Source organism: Heterocephalus glaber, unplaced genomic scaffold (assembly GCF_053883595.1).
Source record: "Heterocephalus glaber isolate CG9 unplaced genomic scaffold, H.glaber_assembly_v1.0 deba00001444, whole genome shotgun sequence".
NCBI lineage: Eukaryota > Metazoa > Chordata > Mammalia > Rodentia > Bathyergidae > Heterocephalus > Heterocephalus glaber.
The window spans coordinates 27,754,320-27,772,724 of record NW_028258297.1 but is presented as its reverse complement, the minus strand read 5'-3'; the positions used below and the strand labels follow the sequence as shown (position 1 = coordinate 27,772,724).

The 18,405-nt window shown below is 49.3% G+C and overlaps 1 protein-coding gene across 11 annotated transcripts; it reads left to right on the top strand.

Annotated features, from left to right (window-relative positions):
- Positions 1–3,694: 3,694 nt before the first annotated feature.
- On the top strand, positions 3,695–16,923 carry Mfap5 (microfibril associated protein 5). Of its 11 annotated transcripts, none has more exons than XM_004869516.3 (10): positions 3,704–3,767; positions 4,404–4,464; positions 4,826–4,861; positions 7,757–7,792; positions 8,092–8,124; positions 8,539–8,574; positions 11,425–11,454; positions 12,204–12,291; positions 13,032–13,105; positions 14,282–16,923. In XM_004869516.3, exons 2-10 carry the CDS (start codon positions 4,404–4,406, stop codon positions 14,359–14,361), a joined length of 474 nt encoding a protein of 157 aa, XP_004869573.1. In that variant the 5' UTR covers positions 3,704–3,767; the 3' UTR covers positions 14,362–16,923. The 11 variants fall into 11 exon arrangements, with proteins under 11 accessions (XP_021103765.1, XP_087070264.1, XP_021103767.1 ...); XM_087214141.1 differs by having other exon boundaries at positions 12,986–13,105; positions 14,282–14,683; XM_087214140.1 differs by having other exon boundaries at positions 12,139–12,291; positions 14,282–14,683.
- Positions 16,924–18,405: the final 1,482 nt, after the last annotated feature.

Sequence of the window (18,405 nt, the reverse complement as noted above, 5' to 3'; positions counted from 1 at the left end):
CAGGCTGACCTCAAACTCACAGTGATCCTCCTGCATCAGCCTCCTGAGTGCAGGATTATAGGTACACATGCACCTCATGCACGGCTCTTTGTCCTGTTTTTAGCCAGTTTATCAGAGCTATTTAGATTTTTTGCTGCTGACGGTTCTATTTCAGGAACTTCAGTGTAATCCTGAATTTGGATCAAACATTTTAGATTTGCACTAACAAGGAAGTATGGGGGTAACTGCAAGTTACCACCAGAAAATCAGTGCCATCAGAAATTTACACATAGAAAGTAATGAGCCAGAAGTACTAATACTGCAGATATAAATTCTATGTTTTACATGCAACGATCTTGCCCAAATCCCTGGCTTCTAGCACAGCTGTTCCCCAGCACTTCTGGTTCAGGTCAGCCTATTCCCTGTCGCTCCACGCCTGCACAGTGGCTCAGCCCCTCCAATCACCTCCCCCACACTCTACCCTCTGCCATTTCCATCTGACTACATTTTTGAGAGCTGGTGTCTCGGAAAGGGAAGGCACTGCTCCAAGTCTGCCTTTCCGTTCAGTGGAGCACACTGTCAAGTTCTCCTGTGTGCCCATTATGTCAGCTAGGAATGAGTAGGACCTCACCCTGCCACCAGGGAGCTCCCTGCCTCCCACGGCATGAGGTAAACCCTGTCATCACTCAGCAAGGATGGGGATGAGATTATAAAATGGATGAGTCAATTCAGGAGGGGGAATGACTGGCTCTTCAAAAGCAGAGGGGGTCGGGAAGGGATTTGGGGAGGAGACAGTGACATCTAAGCTGGGCTCTGATGGATGAAGCTTCCCCCACCCAAGCGTCCAGGGGACGACTCTGTGGGCATCTAGGTCCAGCTGTGCCACTGGCCTTGACTCTTCAGGCTTCACAGGCACCGCCCCTCCTCCCGCCCCATCTTTCCCTTCCTTTTATGGGATTTTTTTGTGTTTAGCCCCTGGATTTAATTTAGTCAGATCAGACCGTGGTCATGTTTCTGTACATTTGCCCGGAGGCTTTCAACTGATGCGTGTACTCTTCACAGGCAAAAAACATCTGAAGAAACCCAGCTACCGCCTCCCATCTCAGCCACCCTTTCCATTTTACTTGTTCCCCACAGAACGTTTATTTTTTTTAAATTGCTTAATCATTTCTTGTACTGAATTGCTAAAAAAACCAAATGTCTGCCTGGTTATGACAATGAACTGGGAAACCTCAGCTACAATTCACAGACTTCCACAGGCCTTTTCTAGAAACTCCATATGTCCGGGGGAAACTCAACTGCCGACTGGCTTTATTAACGGATCGCCAGTCGATTCCTGCAGCTGGGATTCAGGGCTGGGAGTGCCGACTTCTGACTCCGGAGGGCCTCAGAAAACCGACTGGCGGCTGCAGACAGCCTTCGCTCTTTTCTGGGCATTGCTGCTAACTTAGACTTGATTCAATTAAATAGTAAACAGCGTGACAGAACAGAGCTGACCAAATCACCCTGAGGAAAAGAACTCGGAGTCTCTCCAAGCCTCGTGCTCTGCAGACAGACGGGGAGCCGTGTAGAAGCAAGGGGCCCCGCGACCGCCATCCAGAGGGCACCCCAACACCACGGGACACACGGGGTCCCCCTCAGCAGGCTGACTCCTGTGGTCCCCAGGTTTGGGCCCCGCTGCGGCTCCACCCCAAGCCGGGAGGGCCCCCTCCTACCGCCTGGGGAGGTTTCCCACCCGCGGCCCAGCCAGGCCGCCCACTGAGGTCATCACTCTCGCTGCCGAGCGATTGGCCCGAGTCCCTGTTCCCCATCTCTCTTCAGTTCAGGAAAACATAAGCGAGCATGGTCTTCTGGGCCCTCCTCAGCTCTGCTGTGCATCTGCGTTTCCTTTGTTTGTTTGTTTCTCCCTCAGGCCTCCCCTGCCCGACCTTCCCTCTCCCTGGCTTTCCCCAGGCTGGAGTCACATCTGTTTTCTAGCTCTGCCCCCCACCCCCCACCCCCGCGGAGCAGAGAGAGGAAGAGCAGTTCTAGGCGGGGCAGAGCAGCAGGGCAGGGCTTTGTCCTCAGCCTGGTTGGGGGCCAGAACCCCGCTCCCCGGGGTGGGACACTTCCCGGCTCCGAGGAACGCGGGGCGCTTAGGAAGCAGCTCGCTTGTTCCTACGTCCACTGCTGTCCCTTTCTCCCAACCAGACCGACTTCCTTCCTTCCTTCCTTCCTTCCTTCCTTCCTTCCTTCCTTCCTTCCGGCTGCCCTCCTCCTTCTGTCCTTGACCTCAGCGGGGAGGTGCAGGGTAGGCAAATAGAGCTGGCAGGTAACTTGAAATGCACCCATTTCTACTGCCTCGAGGGTGACACATTCCTCAGACCTGAGCTTCCAATTCAAGTCTGCTTCCTCCAAAGCAGGCTGTTCTGCTGGCCTGAGAACTTTTGGGGAGCAGAGCAGATACAAGACTGGGAAATTCTGGGGTCTGTGAGTGAAATCCATTCCATGACCTGAGGGAAAATACTAATAGCAAAGCAAGCGGAATGAACTTTTCTCCCAGTTTTCTTTGGGCGTCTTATGAAATTTGTTTTTAAGATTCCGGACTCTAGGATTCATAGCAGAAACAGAGCTTAGACATAGTCACAGCCTAAACAAAGCCAAAGACAAAACAAGGCAGGCAGCTCTCGTCAGGTGGCTCTGCATTTGAGAGTTCTGAATGCCTCAACTTTTTATACCCCAAGACAGCCAGCCTTTCTCTTGGATGAACCGTACGTGGTGTCTGCTTGCTTGGCTGTGAGAATAAATGGAAGATTCCCAGCGGTACAAACTAGAGTCTGAATGTGTGGGTTAAGAAAGAGGCAGAAGCTGCGAATGTGTCTCAGTGGTGGAATGCTTGCTTCACATGGGCAAGGCCCTCGCTTCCATCCCAGCGCGTGTGCGCACACACACACAAAAGGAAATGAAGAAAAGAATAAAGAAACATGAATTTTTTGATGTTGAAAAAGACAGCCTGGTGGTGGTGGCACATGCCTGTAATGCTAGCACTCGGGAGGCTGAGGCAGGAAGATTGCTTTGAGTTCAAGGCCAGCTTGAACTGCATAGCGAGAGCTTGTCTTAAAAACAAAGAAACTCTGCCAGGTGTGATGGCCAGTGCCTGTAATCCCACCCTGAGCAATTTAGAGACTTTGTGAGATCCTGTCTCAAAAACCAAAAAAGAGCTGGGGATGTCGTTCATTGGAAAGGCCCTAGCTTAGTCCCAGTACCCCCAAAAAGGGGGGAATAGAAGAAAGGCAGTGAGAAAGGGGGATGGAGGAAGGATTCAAATGTGGAAAGAAGAGCCGGGTGTGGTGGCACACTTCTGTAATCCTGGCACGGGGATGCTGAGGCAGGAGGGTGCAAGTTCAATGGCAGTCCGGATTACCAAGCAAGACCTTGCTCAAAAAAAAAAAAAAAAAAAGGAAGAAAGCCAGAAACAAAGCCCAGTGATGTGCCACACCCTAAAGAAGAGGGGACCCCTGAGGCAAGAGGGAAGGAGGGTGTGGGGAGCCCCTCCCAGGGTGGTCGGCCCTGGGGAAGGAGGGCGTGAGCTGCTGTGCATTCTGCTCCCTTGGCCGGCCCAGCCGTGTAACGCTGCACCCTGTGCTCCGGCCTGGCTCCCTCTCAGGCTCTGCTGCAGAGGAGGTCCAGCCCAAAGCCCTTCCCAGGGCGGGGCTCGGCTCTGTGGTCCCAGCCAGAGAGCAGCCAGGCGGAGGACAGTGGTGCGGTCAGCAGCAGAGCACAGAGTGCGAAGAACAGGCGCGGAGAGGGTGAGTGGTTTGATCCTAAAACCCCCGACAGGACAGAGAGGGCGTGTGCATGCGTGTGTGTCTGTGTGTGTGTGTGTGTGTGTGCGCGCGCGCGCGCACATGCGCGTGTGCGTGTGTGAGCGAAGCACACACTGAGGAATGTCCCCTCTCAGAGCTGTGCGGAGCGGACCCCGCCTAATTAGCCCTGGAATTCAAGGCCAGATGAAGTGGACACTGTAAAAAAAAGATACAGATACGTGACAAGAAGGTCATTCACGGGCAACAGGCCACCAGGCAGGGCCGGGAATGAACTGTTTCGAATACAAACATCCCTCTGAATGCAGGTGTGATGGTGCATGCTGTAATCTCAGCTTCTCAGGAGGCTGAGGCAGGAGGACTGCTTGAGCCCAGGAGTTTGAGGTGAACCTGGGAAACAGTGAGACCCTGTCTCAAAAAACAAAACCCTCTGATTTGGTGGAAAAGAGTGAGAATAATGGCAAGTGACCCAAGATCAGATGTGAGGGAGAATACGTGTTGAATGAAGTATTTTAAAACAGGAGAGACAGGGTCTGAGTCTTAAGAAAGCAGGAGGACTCCTAGACCATCAGGGCTCTGGCGGCCAGGCTGGCCTGGATCATGCCTTCCCTCCCACCTCAGATGCTGCTCTCAGAGCCCAGGGCGCTGCTGCTCCTCCTCGCCATGCTCCTCGTCCCCTCTGGTGAGTCCCTGCATGGGGCAGAGGCCGGGGAGCGGGGACAACGGGACTGGCACTGACGCTCAGCTGCTGTGGAGGGGAGGGAGGAGTAGGCCGGCCTCTGCGGGCCCTGACCAGGAGACTGGGCCCTGACCAGGAGACTGCGGCTCCAGGCTCCTGGTCAGGGCCCGCAGAGGCCGGTCTCGGGAATGTGTCCTTCAGCACCTCGCACACACCACCCGCAGTACTGAGGACAGCGACCTTGAGCCCCAGGGGAAGAAACCAGCGCTGAACACACCCGGCTCCCGTCAGGTCCTGGGTCCTGCAGGAGGATCATGGGGTACCAGCCTGGGTCACTCACGCCTCTCTTCTCCCTTTGCTGCAGGCTGGATACCTGCGGGGGTCAGCGGTCAGCGAGGAGGTGGGTGAGGCCTCGGCTACGGGCTGTGTCGGGGTTCTAAGCAGGACACTGTAGACAACTGTAGGAGCTAAGAACCTGTGCTAGGATAGAAAGCGACACTGCCCAGGTAGGAGAAACAGGGTGGGCTTCAGCTGCTTCCACCGCCTGTTCTCCCACTCGTGAGACCCTGTCTTGTAGGGCCGGGGTCAAACCCAGAGCCTCGCGCATGCTAGGCAAAGGCCCTGTCACTGAGCTACAGCCCAGCCCTTTTTAAAAGATAATTTAGGGGAACCCGGTGTGGTGGCAGAATCACAAGTTCGAGCCTCTCCTGAGCAATTTAAAAGGCTGGGGCTTGCAGGTCAGGGCAAAGATGCTGGATTCAATCTCCAGTGTTGGGGGTGGGGTGGCGAGACTTTACTGATTTATTCATCCATTTATCCTAGGCGAGCACCGAGTCACTGAACTGCACCCCAGTCTCAGGAAGCTCTAGTCTATCTGTGTACACAAAGTAAAACACAGACAGGGTAAAAGCCATCTGGGTACAGCACACTTGTGCAGGACTGGACAGAACTTGGTTCTTTTGGCTCCTGAGGGACGTTTTCCTTCTGATGATGGAAACTGCCCTCCCCGAAGGCTTCCTACATAATACCACTTTGTCTCTGTACTTTTCCCAGGCCTCAAGAATTGGAGGATGGGGCAGAGCAGCATGAAACCCATTAATGGGTCATAAAAGCATTTAGTGGCTCATCAGTTTTTTTTTTTTGGTACCTGGGATTGAAGGCTCATCATTTTTTTAAACAAATTAAGATAAAACTAAAACAAATATATCAGAATGTGTTGCGTGTGTTGTGCAAAAGTTAAGTATTATTACATAAAATTTATTTCTGTTGCATGCATGGTGTTTATGGGGCCCAATGTAATATATATTTCTTGCTTTGGGTCCTGGAGATAAAAATGAGCCAGACATGGTGCCTCTGCCTGTAATCTCAGCACTCTGGGAAGCTGAGACAGGAGGATCACAAGTTTGAGGCCAGCCCAGGCAATTCAGTGACTTAGTGAGGCCCTGAAGTACTGAAAAAGAGAAAAAGGATAAAAATATGTTGTTCGTTAAAACACCTGACTCTCTGACTTTCTGAATCTAGGGAAGATTTCGGCACTAGCAAAACTAAAAATCTGAACTGGTTTCTCTACTCAGGTTAAGGCCCAGTCCTACTTTATGACCTCAGGAGGCTTTCCCGGCAGAAACTGTATAGGTTATGATGCAGACGGCTGAAGATTAAATCCTGCCCTTTCGATGGCCCGGTGCAAACTCTGGTTTACTGAGATACACACGGAGAAGGGGGGCTCTGCCTCAGCAGGGAAGGGACTGGGCGGGACAGAGTCCCCCCCCCCCGCCCCCGCCCCGCCCCGGGCTCAGCACCTCTCAGTCCCCACAGCGATGCAGTTCACTGGTTTTTCAAATAAACTACAACAGGATTGGAACTGACGCGGATTCCTTTTAGCAAAACTTGCTCTGGAAGAAAGCTCGTACTGAGTTTTCAAACAAAGAGGCCCAGGGCTGGGGTGTATGTAGTTCAGTGGCAGAGTGCTTAGCATTTAATCAGGCCAGATGTGTAACACGTGTGCTAGACCCTCGGTTCCACCCCAGTGCAAGCGCGCGCACACACACACACACACACACACACGCACAACCATTCTATCTGGAATTTAGGGAAATAAAAGATGAGACAAGCAGAGGACACGCCTATGGAATGCTCTACTTACACGTCTCCTGCAAGTACCAATAACTCTGACGTGCTTTTATGAAAATGCTTATTTTCGCTGGATTGAAATCTAACTTTGGACTCTGAAGTTAAAAAGTTAAAGCAAACTGTGAATTTGCTGACCCCTAGTGGACAGAATGGATTATGACTATAAACTACATTGCAGGTTAATTGCAAATGTTTGTTAAATGTAGTGTTAAACCGAGGGTGGCGGCACATGCCTGTAATCTCAGCATTCGGGAGACTGAGGCAGGAGGATTGCTGCGAGTTCGAGGCCAGCCTGGGCTACATAGTGAACCCTTGTTTCAAAAAACAGAAACAAAACAAAAATTAAAAGTTTTGTGACATGACTATAGATCGTAGGAGTTTCAGGTGGCACTCACACACACACACACAGAGAGTATGCGTACCTATGTGAGGAGATGGACATATTAATTTGACTGCCACAACCATGTGGCTTCACCTATGTATATCAAAACATGCTGCACACCTTAAACGTGTAAAACAAAAATATAAACATTTTTAAAATACAGTGAAATGTTAGTCTGGGGATGTGGCTCAATGGTACAGGATTTGCCTAGTGTGTCCAAGGTTGTGGATTCGAACTCCAGCACCACACACACACACACACACGCACACTGCATGTGTGCAAAAATAAATTTTTTAAAATTTCAAGTAAATATAAATTTAATGAAATGTTAACACTCCGTTGTTTTTGTTTTTTGAGACAGGGTCTCAAATGTAGTTCAGGCTGGCCTTGAACTCATCATGTAGCCCAGGCTGGTCTTGAACTCATGGCGATCCTCCTGCCTCAGCCCTCTGATTACAGGTGTGCACCACCGTGCCTGGTGAACACTGCCTTGTAATTTGCTTTTAATGTAATGACAGCAGGCTGGGGATGTAATTCAATACTCAATAATTACATGCAAGACCCTGGGTTCCATTCTTAGCACCATATACATAAAACTTCAGTGTATTTGGTATAAGCAATTTTAATTTTATCTAAGTATTGTCTAGAGATCATCAATCCATTCCAATTACTGCAGGTGGGCAAGGAAAGCCAGCCGTGGGCTCCACGCTGAATGTTGTCCTAGACAGTTTCCCTTCTGAGGGGCACAGGATTCTCAGAAAACGCTCTCTGATTCCCTTGCAGATGACGTGACTGAAGAAACATTCACAGATGACCCTTGTGAGCTGCCTTTCTTGTTTACTTACTTGCTATCATGCTGGGGGCAGGAAGGTTGAGGAGGATGAATTCCCAAAAGGAAGCAAAGATCAGAAGAACTTGGGAAGAGCTGGGGTGGCCTCCGAGGCAGTGGACATGCCCGCCCTACACTTCTCCCGGGCTTCCTCGGATGCATTTTCCTGGTCATCTGCAGGACTTCATTTCTATCCTTTTGGTCTCCTTTTAGACAATCCTTCCTTTGTCCTGCTTCTGTTAGCAACTTTTCCAACCTCCAGTTTTCATTTCCTCTTTTGTGTCTGCAGATCTGGTGAATGATCCTTCTACTGATGAGACAGGCAAGTCGCACGGAAGTTCCTAAAGACATGGCCGTCTTGTCAATAGTCTCCGTGTTTGCTCTGGATCTTTAATTAATTCTGTGGTCTTAGTTCTGGATAAAGGGGTTGTGGAAGAGCTGCTTGGTGACAGAGGAATAAGAAGAATAAGAGGTCTCTAAATGGAAAAAAGTGGATTGGCAGCTAACATAAGGCGTGGGTAACAGAAGCTTCCAAAACTTAGTTTGCAATCAGCAGGACCGATAGTCTTCGAAACACCTTCCCAGTCAGCATTGGTGAATTGGGTTCCTTGGGCATAGCTCAGAAACGAGGCTGCAGTCTTGCCCCTGACCTGGTGTCTCCATTTTCCTTGTCCCACCCCACCTCCTTCTTGCAATTCAAAGCTCTCCTCACACCTGCTGTTTTGTGCCTTTTCAGTTCTGGCTGATATCGAGCCTTCCACAGATGAGCTGGGTGAGTTCAGACCTGGGATCCAGGGCCGGGCCAGGCTGGGCTTCCCCAGAGTCCACGGAGGGAGGAGCCAGAGTAGAAAAGAGCAGCTGCGTTTATGTGCATGGCATTTTGAGCCCTAAACAAACAGGAACTCTGCTAGGTGTTTAATACACGCAAGACTTGGTCTTCCTCAAAGTTTCCAGAACTCATGGCAAGATGAAGATGCTCGAGGAGGGGAGGGTCCTTCCACCTCAAGAGTAACAGCACGATCAAAGATGCGAAGCAAAATGCAGTTTGGCACAGGAGGGGAACTGAGTTTTAATTTATTTATTTATTTTTGATACCGAGGATCAAATTCGGGTCCTTGCTCTTGCGCAGCAGGCGGCAAAACCACTGAGCTAAATCCCCGGCCAGAACTGAGTTGTTTTTTTTTTCGGAACTGAGTTTTTAAATGGCAAGGCACAAGGGACAGTGGTAGGAAGTAAGGAAAGGAGAGACTAATTACTAGTTATGTCTGTATTTTTACTTTTTTTTTTTTTTGAACTGGGGATGGAACTCGGGACCTTGTGTTTGCAAGGCAGGCGCCGGAACCACTGAGCTAAATCCCCAGCCCCTTTATTTTTAATCTATCTTTGTGGTGCTTTGGATTGAACCCACAACCCCATGCATGCTAGGCAAGCATGGTACCACTGAGGTACACTCAGATTTTTTTTTAACAAATCACTTTTGAAAGCCTGCTACTAAATGAGGATATAAAGGTGAACAAAACCGAATTTCTTCTACTAGCTATCTTAGTCTGAGACAAGCTGGACAAATGCATAGGCAGCTTTCTTCACTTCTGTAACACGCGGATCCAGGTGAGCAGAGGAGCTGTGGGAGGCACCAGGGGCCCTTGACAACGCTCAGCCTGGGGAAGGAAAGGCTTTGGCAGAGAGCTTGCTGGCCAAGCTGCTTCCCGAAAGGCAAGTAGAAGAGAATCAAGTGAAACTTTTAGGTAAAGAAAACAATTTATGCAAAAGGCACCAGATGGAAATAAAGACCAAACAGAATCTGGTCCTGCTGGCTCATGACTATAATCCTACCACTGTGGGAGGCTGAGGCAGGAGGATCATAAATTTAAGCCCAGGCTGGGCAACTTAGTGACTTGATGAGACTCTTATCTCAAATTAAAAACAAGAACAAAAAAACTGGGGATGCAGCTCATTGTGAAGGCCTTGGGTTCACTTCCCTGTACTGCAAAAAAAAAAAAAAAAAAAAAGAGGTTTCTGCAAGGGAGGAATCGAATCAGATTTGTAGGCTCGAAAGATCACGGGTCACCTCCACTCCCTCGACCTGAGCCTCCAGAGCAGAGACTGATTTGACAGACCAGCCTGGAACCCAGGAAACCTGCAGGATGCTGGACAGCTTCTCCTTAAAAGACAGCAGGCTTGCTGGGTGTGGTGGTGCATGCCTGTAATCCCAGCATGTGGGAGGCTGAGGCAGGAGGATCACCATGAGTTCCAGGCCAGCCTGGGCTACATAGTGAGTTCAAGGCCAGCTCAGACTGCATAGCAAGAGCCTGCCTCGAAAAAAAAAAAAAAAGATAGCATCCCAAGGCAGGCGAGCAGAGGTAACCACAGCACAGTGGGAGAGCAGTAGTCAGGTGACGTCCAGGCAGCAGGTGGCAGCAGGACTCTTGGAGGCCTGAATCAGCCTAGCAGAGGGAAAGTGGCCAGTTTATGACATCAGGAAGCTGGAGACTCTGAAAAGCGTAATAACCCTTGCATATGAGGGCAGTTGGGTCAAGAGACCTGGAGCTTACTGCCAAAGTCTGGGCTGGAAGCAGTCTTGGAAATGCTCAGTGCAGAGACCTGCCTTAGAGCCTCGGGTGATGGTGTCACCTGGCACCCTTGCTGGGCCCCCCCCCCCCCGAGGAGCTCTTCCGGTGACACTTCCCATAGAACTCCCATGGCTCTCCTCGGCCAGCTCCCCATTTCGAGGACTAAGCCCCTATTGAAGTTGCTGCTGAGGCCAGGCTCGGATAGGACCTGCCCCTGGCCATGCTCTTAGCAAAGAGCCCATGACGGTGGGTCTGACCCACAGGAGGATCTGCTACTGGCCGGGACGTCTGCTCCTGAGCTCCGGGCCAAGCTCTTTGGGGCATATGGCTGTCGGCTTTGTGTTCCCACTATATTGGCGCATCACTGGGCATGGTGGCACATGTCTGCAGTCCCAAGCTACTTGGGAGGCTGAGGCAGAAGGGTCACTTGAGCCCACAGATGGAGGCCACCTTGGGCAACATACAAAATACCATCTCTGAATGGGGGGCGGGGGGTCCCGGGGATCGAACTCCAGCCCTTGCGCTTGTGGTGCAGGCTGCGGAACCACTGAGCTAAATCCCCAGCTCTAACATTTTTTAAAAATGTTGCTTCAGTACTAGGGATTGAACCCCGGGCCTTTACACTGAGCTACATCCCTACCCCCTTTCCCCCATGTTTTATTTTCATACAGGCTCTCACTAAGTCACTCCTTTTCCCAGGCTGGGTTTGAACTTCCAGTCCTCCTGCCTCAGCCTGCTAGAGTGCTGGAAGTACAGGTGTGCACCACCACACTCCACTTGTGTTTTGAACAACACAAAGATATCACTATAGAATGAATTTTTCAACTCTCCGGGAGACAAAGGAGAAAGGCAAAATCCCATCCTAACTCCCTATCTCTTCCGTTCTGTGGATCAAGTCAGCCCCTTGGGGGTTTTAGAATTTGTTGAGACTTATTAACTCACTTGCTCCCTATGTATGACAACCCCAAGGGGCTCCCAAGTGAAGCAGCTTCACAGTTACAGATGGTGACTCCTAGAATTGGTAATAACCGAATACAATTTTTGCTTTCCAGCTTTGGCCAATGATAAAAACGCCACTGCAGGTATGGTTACTTTGGGCATGTCTTTTCTTAGGCTTTTCTTTCTTCCTGTGGATCCCTTACCTCCTTGCTCTTTAGACACTACTATATTGTCCATCTAGCTCATTTCTAACTCTTCCTCAAAGAGCATTTTTAGTGCCGTTCACTCCCTGCACTGAGTGTTGTTTGTTTGCTAGTTTCAGATGAGCGCAACCCTAAAAGTTGCTGGGGAAAGAGGAGATCACTGGTGCATGGTCCCCGAAACCCCTTCTTGCTGTCCCACTTTGGAACTTTATTTGCTGACTAATACATTGGGAAAGCAAACCAGTTTGAGGACGAGGACTCGCATTACCCTAGACATCACAGATGCGAGCACTTTCCCCGAAGTGCTGATATTCGGATCCCCATCAGGGGTGGGAAACAGCTGGCGGCAAGAACTAGGGACCTGCCCAGACCTGGTTCTCCAGAATGAGGTTATCAGCCTTTCGGCTTCATACCTCATAGTGCAACGTGAATAATCTTAGAAAGGTCTTTTTCCTAGAAGAGTGCTTAGCGATTATTTAAGCACTTCTTCATGCAGGTAGGGAAGCACCTAAATTTCACCTGAGTCACTCTCTTCTTCCGCTCTTGGTGAGCAGGAAGCATGCGCCTGGGTCGAAGGAGGCCTCTGTGGAGACCACTCTGCATCCCCCGTCTCCTTCCCCCCAGCCCTTAAGCCCGCGTTCTGCTGCCCTGATTTTGACCTCCCTGTGCTTTGTGCTGGGCTCCCTCAGAGTGCCGAGATGAGAAGTTCACGTGTACGAGACTCTATTCAGTGCACCGGCCAATCAAGCAATGCGCCCACCAGATCTGCTTCACCAGGTGAGGCCTGAGGCCCAGGTGGTGCCTTCTCTACTTGGTAGTGTTTTTGGGTCAGAGGCCAGAACGTTCACTGTGGAATTGGAATTATTTATTATTATTATTATTATTATTATTATTATTTGGGGGGTACCAGAGGTTGAATCCACACTGAGCTACATCCCCAGCCCTTAAAAAAAAATTTTTTTTAATTTTGAGAAAAGCTCTTGCTAGGTCACTAAGTTGCCCATGCTGGGCTCAAACTTGTGATTCTCCTGCCTCAGCCTCCCACAGTACTAGGATTCTGGGCACCAGACTGGAACCACAATCTTTGATGGGCAGAGGATTCTAGCATAACCCTCCTAGATGTCCCTGAAGGTGCTGACTAGAAGCTGGAGTCGGGTGAGGGACACAGAGACTGCGCTAACAGATGCCAGGAAGTAGTGAAGGCCGGGGCTGTGAGAGGACGATCCGGAGGGAAACACTGGCAGGTTGATTTACCCCTGGATGGAAAGAGGCGGAGGCAAAAGAGAAGCCCCAAAAGTAGAAAATAATGGAAAGGGGAGCTCAGCTCGACTCCTAGCGGGATGTGCTAGGTGTCACCAATACTATTCCGCCTCTTCCATTCTGTCGAGGGGACAGAGAAGCCTGAAAGGCTTAGGGAGCCCGGGTAGGGATGAGTGGGAAGGCCCCTGGCCTCGGCTGTTCTCCCTCTCAGGCCTTTTCTGTCTCCTTCCTCCACCACGACATGGGGACCATGGCAGCTTGCGGCGTATGTACATCATCAACAATGAGATCTGCTCCCGCCTGGTCTGTAAGGAGCACGAAGCCATGAAAGGTGAGGTGGCGCCTGGGTGTTCGGTGAGCAGGGGCAGCTCGAGGGCTGGAAACAAGGCTCTCAGATGTCAGGTCTGGTTTCGGAGGAGGCCTCTGTCCCCCAACTCCCGTCAGCCCCTGCAGGAAGCAGCCCCACACAAACAAGGTCAGCAGTGCACTCCATCTATGCACAGAACCTGCAGAACTGCCGGACCCTTGGGTCCCTTTCTGGCGAGATCGAGACCCCCGCTTCTATAGACAGTTTTCTAAGTCTCTGGCTGCTTTAAGGGCCATCAGGAAAAGGACACGCATGCACGCGCTCGCGTGCGCGCACACACACACAACACACACACGCACACGGAGATGGTAAGGTTTGGGTGAGGTCTATAAAAAACTATGCCCTGGATGGGGCATTTAGAAATTGGCTACGCTACAAACAGTTCACCAATGCCAGGAAGCATTTACGTTGCTTTCTGTGAAATCGCAGAAGCAGAAAGACTCTTAAGAATCATCTCACAGGAGTCCGAAGTGTGGCTACAGACTGGGCGTGATGGGAACAAACACACTTCTCACCTCGCCCGGCCGTGGACAGCCCCGAAGCTGGCTGTGGTTGGGGCCAAAGCCACAGACACTGCAAGTTCTGACTCAGCAGCTGCCTCGATCCGGGCTGCTGAGTCAGAGCCGGAGTCCCCGCCGCCGTGGGAGGAGGCGGCCTGGCCCCTGGTGGCTTTGTGGGAGCCACCTGCAAGGGAAGCACCTTGAGGCAAGGATGAACATTTGGGACCAAGGCACCTTCCGGGGTCTCAGGGGACTTGCTAAAGTTAGCTGTTCGCACACAGTAAACACTGAGATGGATGAGGAATGACTGGGCCTCGCTTTTCGATGAGTAGGTCCATGACCAGCAGACTCGGGAGCTGGGCATAAAGGAAACTGCCACTCACTCACCACCTGCACTAGCACTGGGTGAACACGGTCACGGTCATATCACAAACACTGGAGGTGGGTATTTTCCTGCCGGTTTTACAGAAAGGGATAGTGAAGTTGCAAAAGGTAAGGCGCTTTCTAGAAAGTGGAAACTAGTAAGTGGCAGAGCTGAGGTCTGACCTGGGTCCTTTTTTCTTCGACATATTTACTACACCACACTGTGAAGTCTTTTGTCCTTACATCTCCCCCAGCTTGACGCTCTGTTCCCCCTCAGATGAGCTGTGTCGCCAGAGGGCAGGTCTGCCTCCCAGGCGACTCCGTCGCTCCAACTACTTCCAACTTCCACCCTGTTAGAAGTGAATCCGCAGAGACCCGGGGCCTGTGATCATCGGAAAAAGGAAAGAAGGAAAAATGGGAATTCTGCTTCTCCATCCAGTCATAGACATCAGTATTCCTCAAGCCAATCCACTTATAATGTCTAGTTTTTCCCCTGCTCCCTAATTTTTCACGGAGCCTCTAACATTTATCTCATTTTTCAGTACTTTAAATACAATCGTTGCATAGTTTTGCTGCTTTCCAGTATCATAGGCTCAGGGGGTAAAGGCCGATCACCTGCTTGATATAGAAACATTCTACATACAGTTTTCAGAACAGAATAAACTTCAGGTTAATGTTTTGTTCTTTTTTTTTTGGTAGTGCTGGGAATGGAACCCAGGGCCTCATGCATGGTAGGCAAGAGCTCCAGGACTGAGGGCAGCCCCTGCCTCTGAGTTAGTAACTATTAAATCTACTAGAGACAGATCTTAGGGTGGAAGATGCTATTCTTGTCTGTTTTGGCCATAGAACTTCATTTATATTCCTTTCCTAGTTCCTAGAATAACTCTTCATCATTTCTCCACATTCTTTTTCACTATTTTGCTCTGATTGTTCTAAATTTTGCCTGGGAGGTTTTCTTGATGAGATGGATGATGGTAATTTTTGTAGGTGATTTCTAGGAGATTCTCCAACAGAGCTGAGTTTATAATCTCAGGTAAATACACGAAGACCCAGTACTGTGTTCTGCCATGCACAGAGGCTGGGCTACAGAGAGAACAGTGCCGGGCACAGAACTTGGGCTCTTAATGCCAGTCTGTCGAGCCTTCATCCCAGCAGGAAATAGGGCTGGAAGTGACGTCTCATTTACTTACTCGTGTGTGGTGGTGCTGGGGTTGGCCACCTCCAAAAAGCAGGTTAAACTCCTTGTGAAACTGTACTCATGTTTCTGGCTTTCCTTGAATTGTTGCTACTCCTCCATCCTCACCAGTTCCCCAGTGCACAAATGGCTTCTAGAATATCCCAAGTTGAGTCCTAAGAAGGGAGTGCAGATCTGAACATCAATAGGCTAATGTTTAAAATGAAAGAGGAAAAGAAACACAGCATTCAGACACTTATCTTGGCTCTGGCAGTAACCATGCAGCCTCAGAGAAAGCTGCATTTTTCTTTAGGAGGCCCTGGTTTAATTTCCTCATCTTTTGTTACTTTAAGGTTTTTATTCTATGATTCTCTGCATTTAAATGCACATGAAAGCCTAGATATACTGCAGCCACATTCACAGCAAGATGGTCTGCTTGCTTTGTCCTCAGTATTGACCTCAGTCCAGCAATGGGACCATGGCAGTTCTGGGGTTGAACCCAGGGCCTCCTGCGTGCTAGACAGACACTATGCTGAGGTACACTCCCGGCCACCAGAATCCCACTTTAGTAAGTGACAAATATTTGTAACGAACCCTTCTTTCTGAATAATAAAACCTTTCTATAAAAGCCAGTGGAATTCAAATAGGAACTAGCAGACAGAAGTCACATATGACAATAGGCGTTGGATTCCTTTTCATGTAGCCGAGAAAACTAGTGAAATGAGGCTCAGATTCCTGCTTTTCCTTCCGTGGTGCTGAGATTGAACCCAGGCCAACAACTCACCAAGGAACTGCACCCTCGGCCCTATTTCATTTTCAGACAGGAAGTCACTAAATTGCCCAGGCTGGCTCCTAACTGGAGTTCTCCTGCCTCAGCCTGCCAAGCAGTAGGAACAGTAGGCATGTGGCAGTACACCTGGCTATGGCTGTGTCCTCGCTGTTAGAGGACAGGGGTTGAGGTGTAGCTCGGCGGGAGAGCACTTGCCTAGCATGAGCGTTAGCCTGGTTTCGAACCCCAGGATGGCCAAAAAAAAAAAGAAGAAAGTATTTTCAGTTTAATGGGATTTGTACAACTGATGAAAGAGAAATACACACACATACAAACCCAATTCATGGGATCTCTGCTTCACATAGTATCTAGAGTTACATATATTCATATATAAACATATTAAATCCATATTGTAGCTGCTATTGAGAGATGCCATAGGCACAGATTTTCTAAGAATTTCTTCAAAATGCTCAAAACCCGAAGTAATAAGGAGATGGAAACACTAATGAAGCTCATCTGATCAGTGCATATTGTATACATGTATTGAAATCTCACACATACTTCATAAGTACATACAATTATTACATGTTAATAAAAATGTAAACAAAAATGTTTAAGGAGATGGAACTGTTACCTACCCTGATATGATCATTGCATGCTGCATACATGTATTGAATTATTACACTGTCTGCCATACATTTGTATACTTAACATAATAATCAACAACTGAAAAATCAATACTAATGTATATTTTAGGAAATATTTTAAAAGGTACTTTGTGCTTGGAACTTGGGAAAATACAGAAAAGAAAAAGTTCTCATGAACTTGCCCCTCCGGCTGCCTGCTGAACAAGACAGGACTGACATTCCCCAAGGGCAGCACCTCAGCCCCAGCATTGTACGAATCGCAAATTAAATATCTTAACATGAATTTTTATCCAGCTTCTTTCTCAGAATAAACTGGCCCTTGGTCTGGTTATTGCCTTTTTTCTCCTGTGTTTATAAAAAAGATCTGCATTCAGGCTCTTTTAACCCACTTTCAAAACCGAGAACCAACCTTGGTGCAGTGTCTATCCTGCTCTCCTCTGCTCCATTCTTCACAATGCTACAGTTGGTTGTCAAACATCCCCAGGTGATGTCCTCTCCACCACATACAGGCCCTTTTCTTTTCTGCCCTCTTCAAATCCAGCAGTCTTGCTAGGGGAAGTTTCACGCTTTACTCTTGCCTTTTGCTCAACCAGATTCCTATGTTTTGGCGTTTCTGATTGTTGTAAAGTTCTCTACATTTTCTGGTGGCACTGGGGATGGGATCCAGGGCCTCATGCTAGTTAAGCAAGCACTCCAGCCCTGAGAGGTCCAACTTCAGGCCTGGAGTTTCTATTTTAAAGAAAACAATGATTTAAAATGGATCATTCTGCTCAAGTGCAAGGACCCAAGTTCGATCCCTGGTACCAAAAAAAAAAAAAGTCTTAAAATGGATCATTAACATTGGGACTCAAGGGTATGGTCAACATATCCACTGGGAAATCAATGATTTCCTGGAGTCCTGGACAGGCATGCCTCCTCTGCCTTCCCATAAGATTATGTTGCTCCTTACTCTCTCTTCCCAAATTGAGCTGATCCTGCTCTGAGCCTGACTTCCCCATATTTCACCTTTGTGATTCAAGAAAACACTTTCTCCTCGAATGAACAAACTGGAAATTCAAGTGTGCACGCTGCTCACTAGAGTTCCACGCACACTTTCTCTTAGTTTTCTTCTGACTCACGGCAGATGGTACAAACACCAGCTTGTTTCCCCACCTCTGCCTCTTACTTCTGGTGACATCAAGGGTGCTAGTTGCTAGCCACAAGCTCCTCCCTCAGGGCTTCAGGGTGTTTGTAGCCAAAGTGAAATGTCTAAGCAATACTGTGCATCTGGTCAGAAGCCACAGTGCCCCTCACTGCCCACCCCAGGGAGGGAGGACTGAGACAGTGACAGGCGGAGCCCAGGGCAGGAACACCGGGTTCTCCAGGTCCTAACTCCAAGTTCATTCGGGAAGTGTGGGGCAGGGTCTCGAGAGGTCTGGAAACTCAGGATGAAAGGAAGGAGCCAGGAGCACAGTGGAGGAGAGGCGGACAGGCTTGTGGCTTTGTCAACTCCAAGGCGGCCTTGGTTAATAATGCAACACTGCCAACCAACACTCTCGTGTGGCTTAGCGTTTTCACTAACCCGGCATCAGGGAAAGTGTCGGGCTAGGTTCTCTGTGGCCTGTGACCAGGAGAGGAACAGGTGGTTGCAGTGTTTTTCTCTCTCTTTCTTCATTTTAAAAACCAGTCAAGTAGCACCAGAAGCAGCAAGCTCAGTCAACAAGGTCTGGGCAGAACCCACCACGGAAAAAGCAAATGTTGTTTATATAAATAGACATGCAGAGCCCACAGCTTCCTGTTAACCAATCGAGCTTCGCTCTACCTCAATCCCC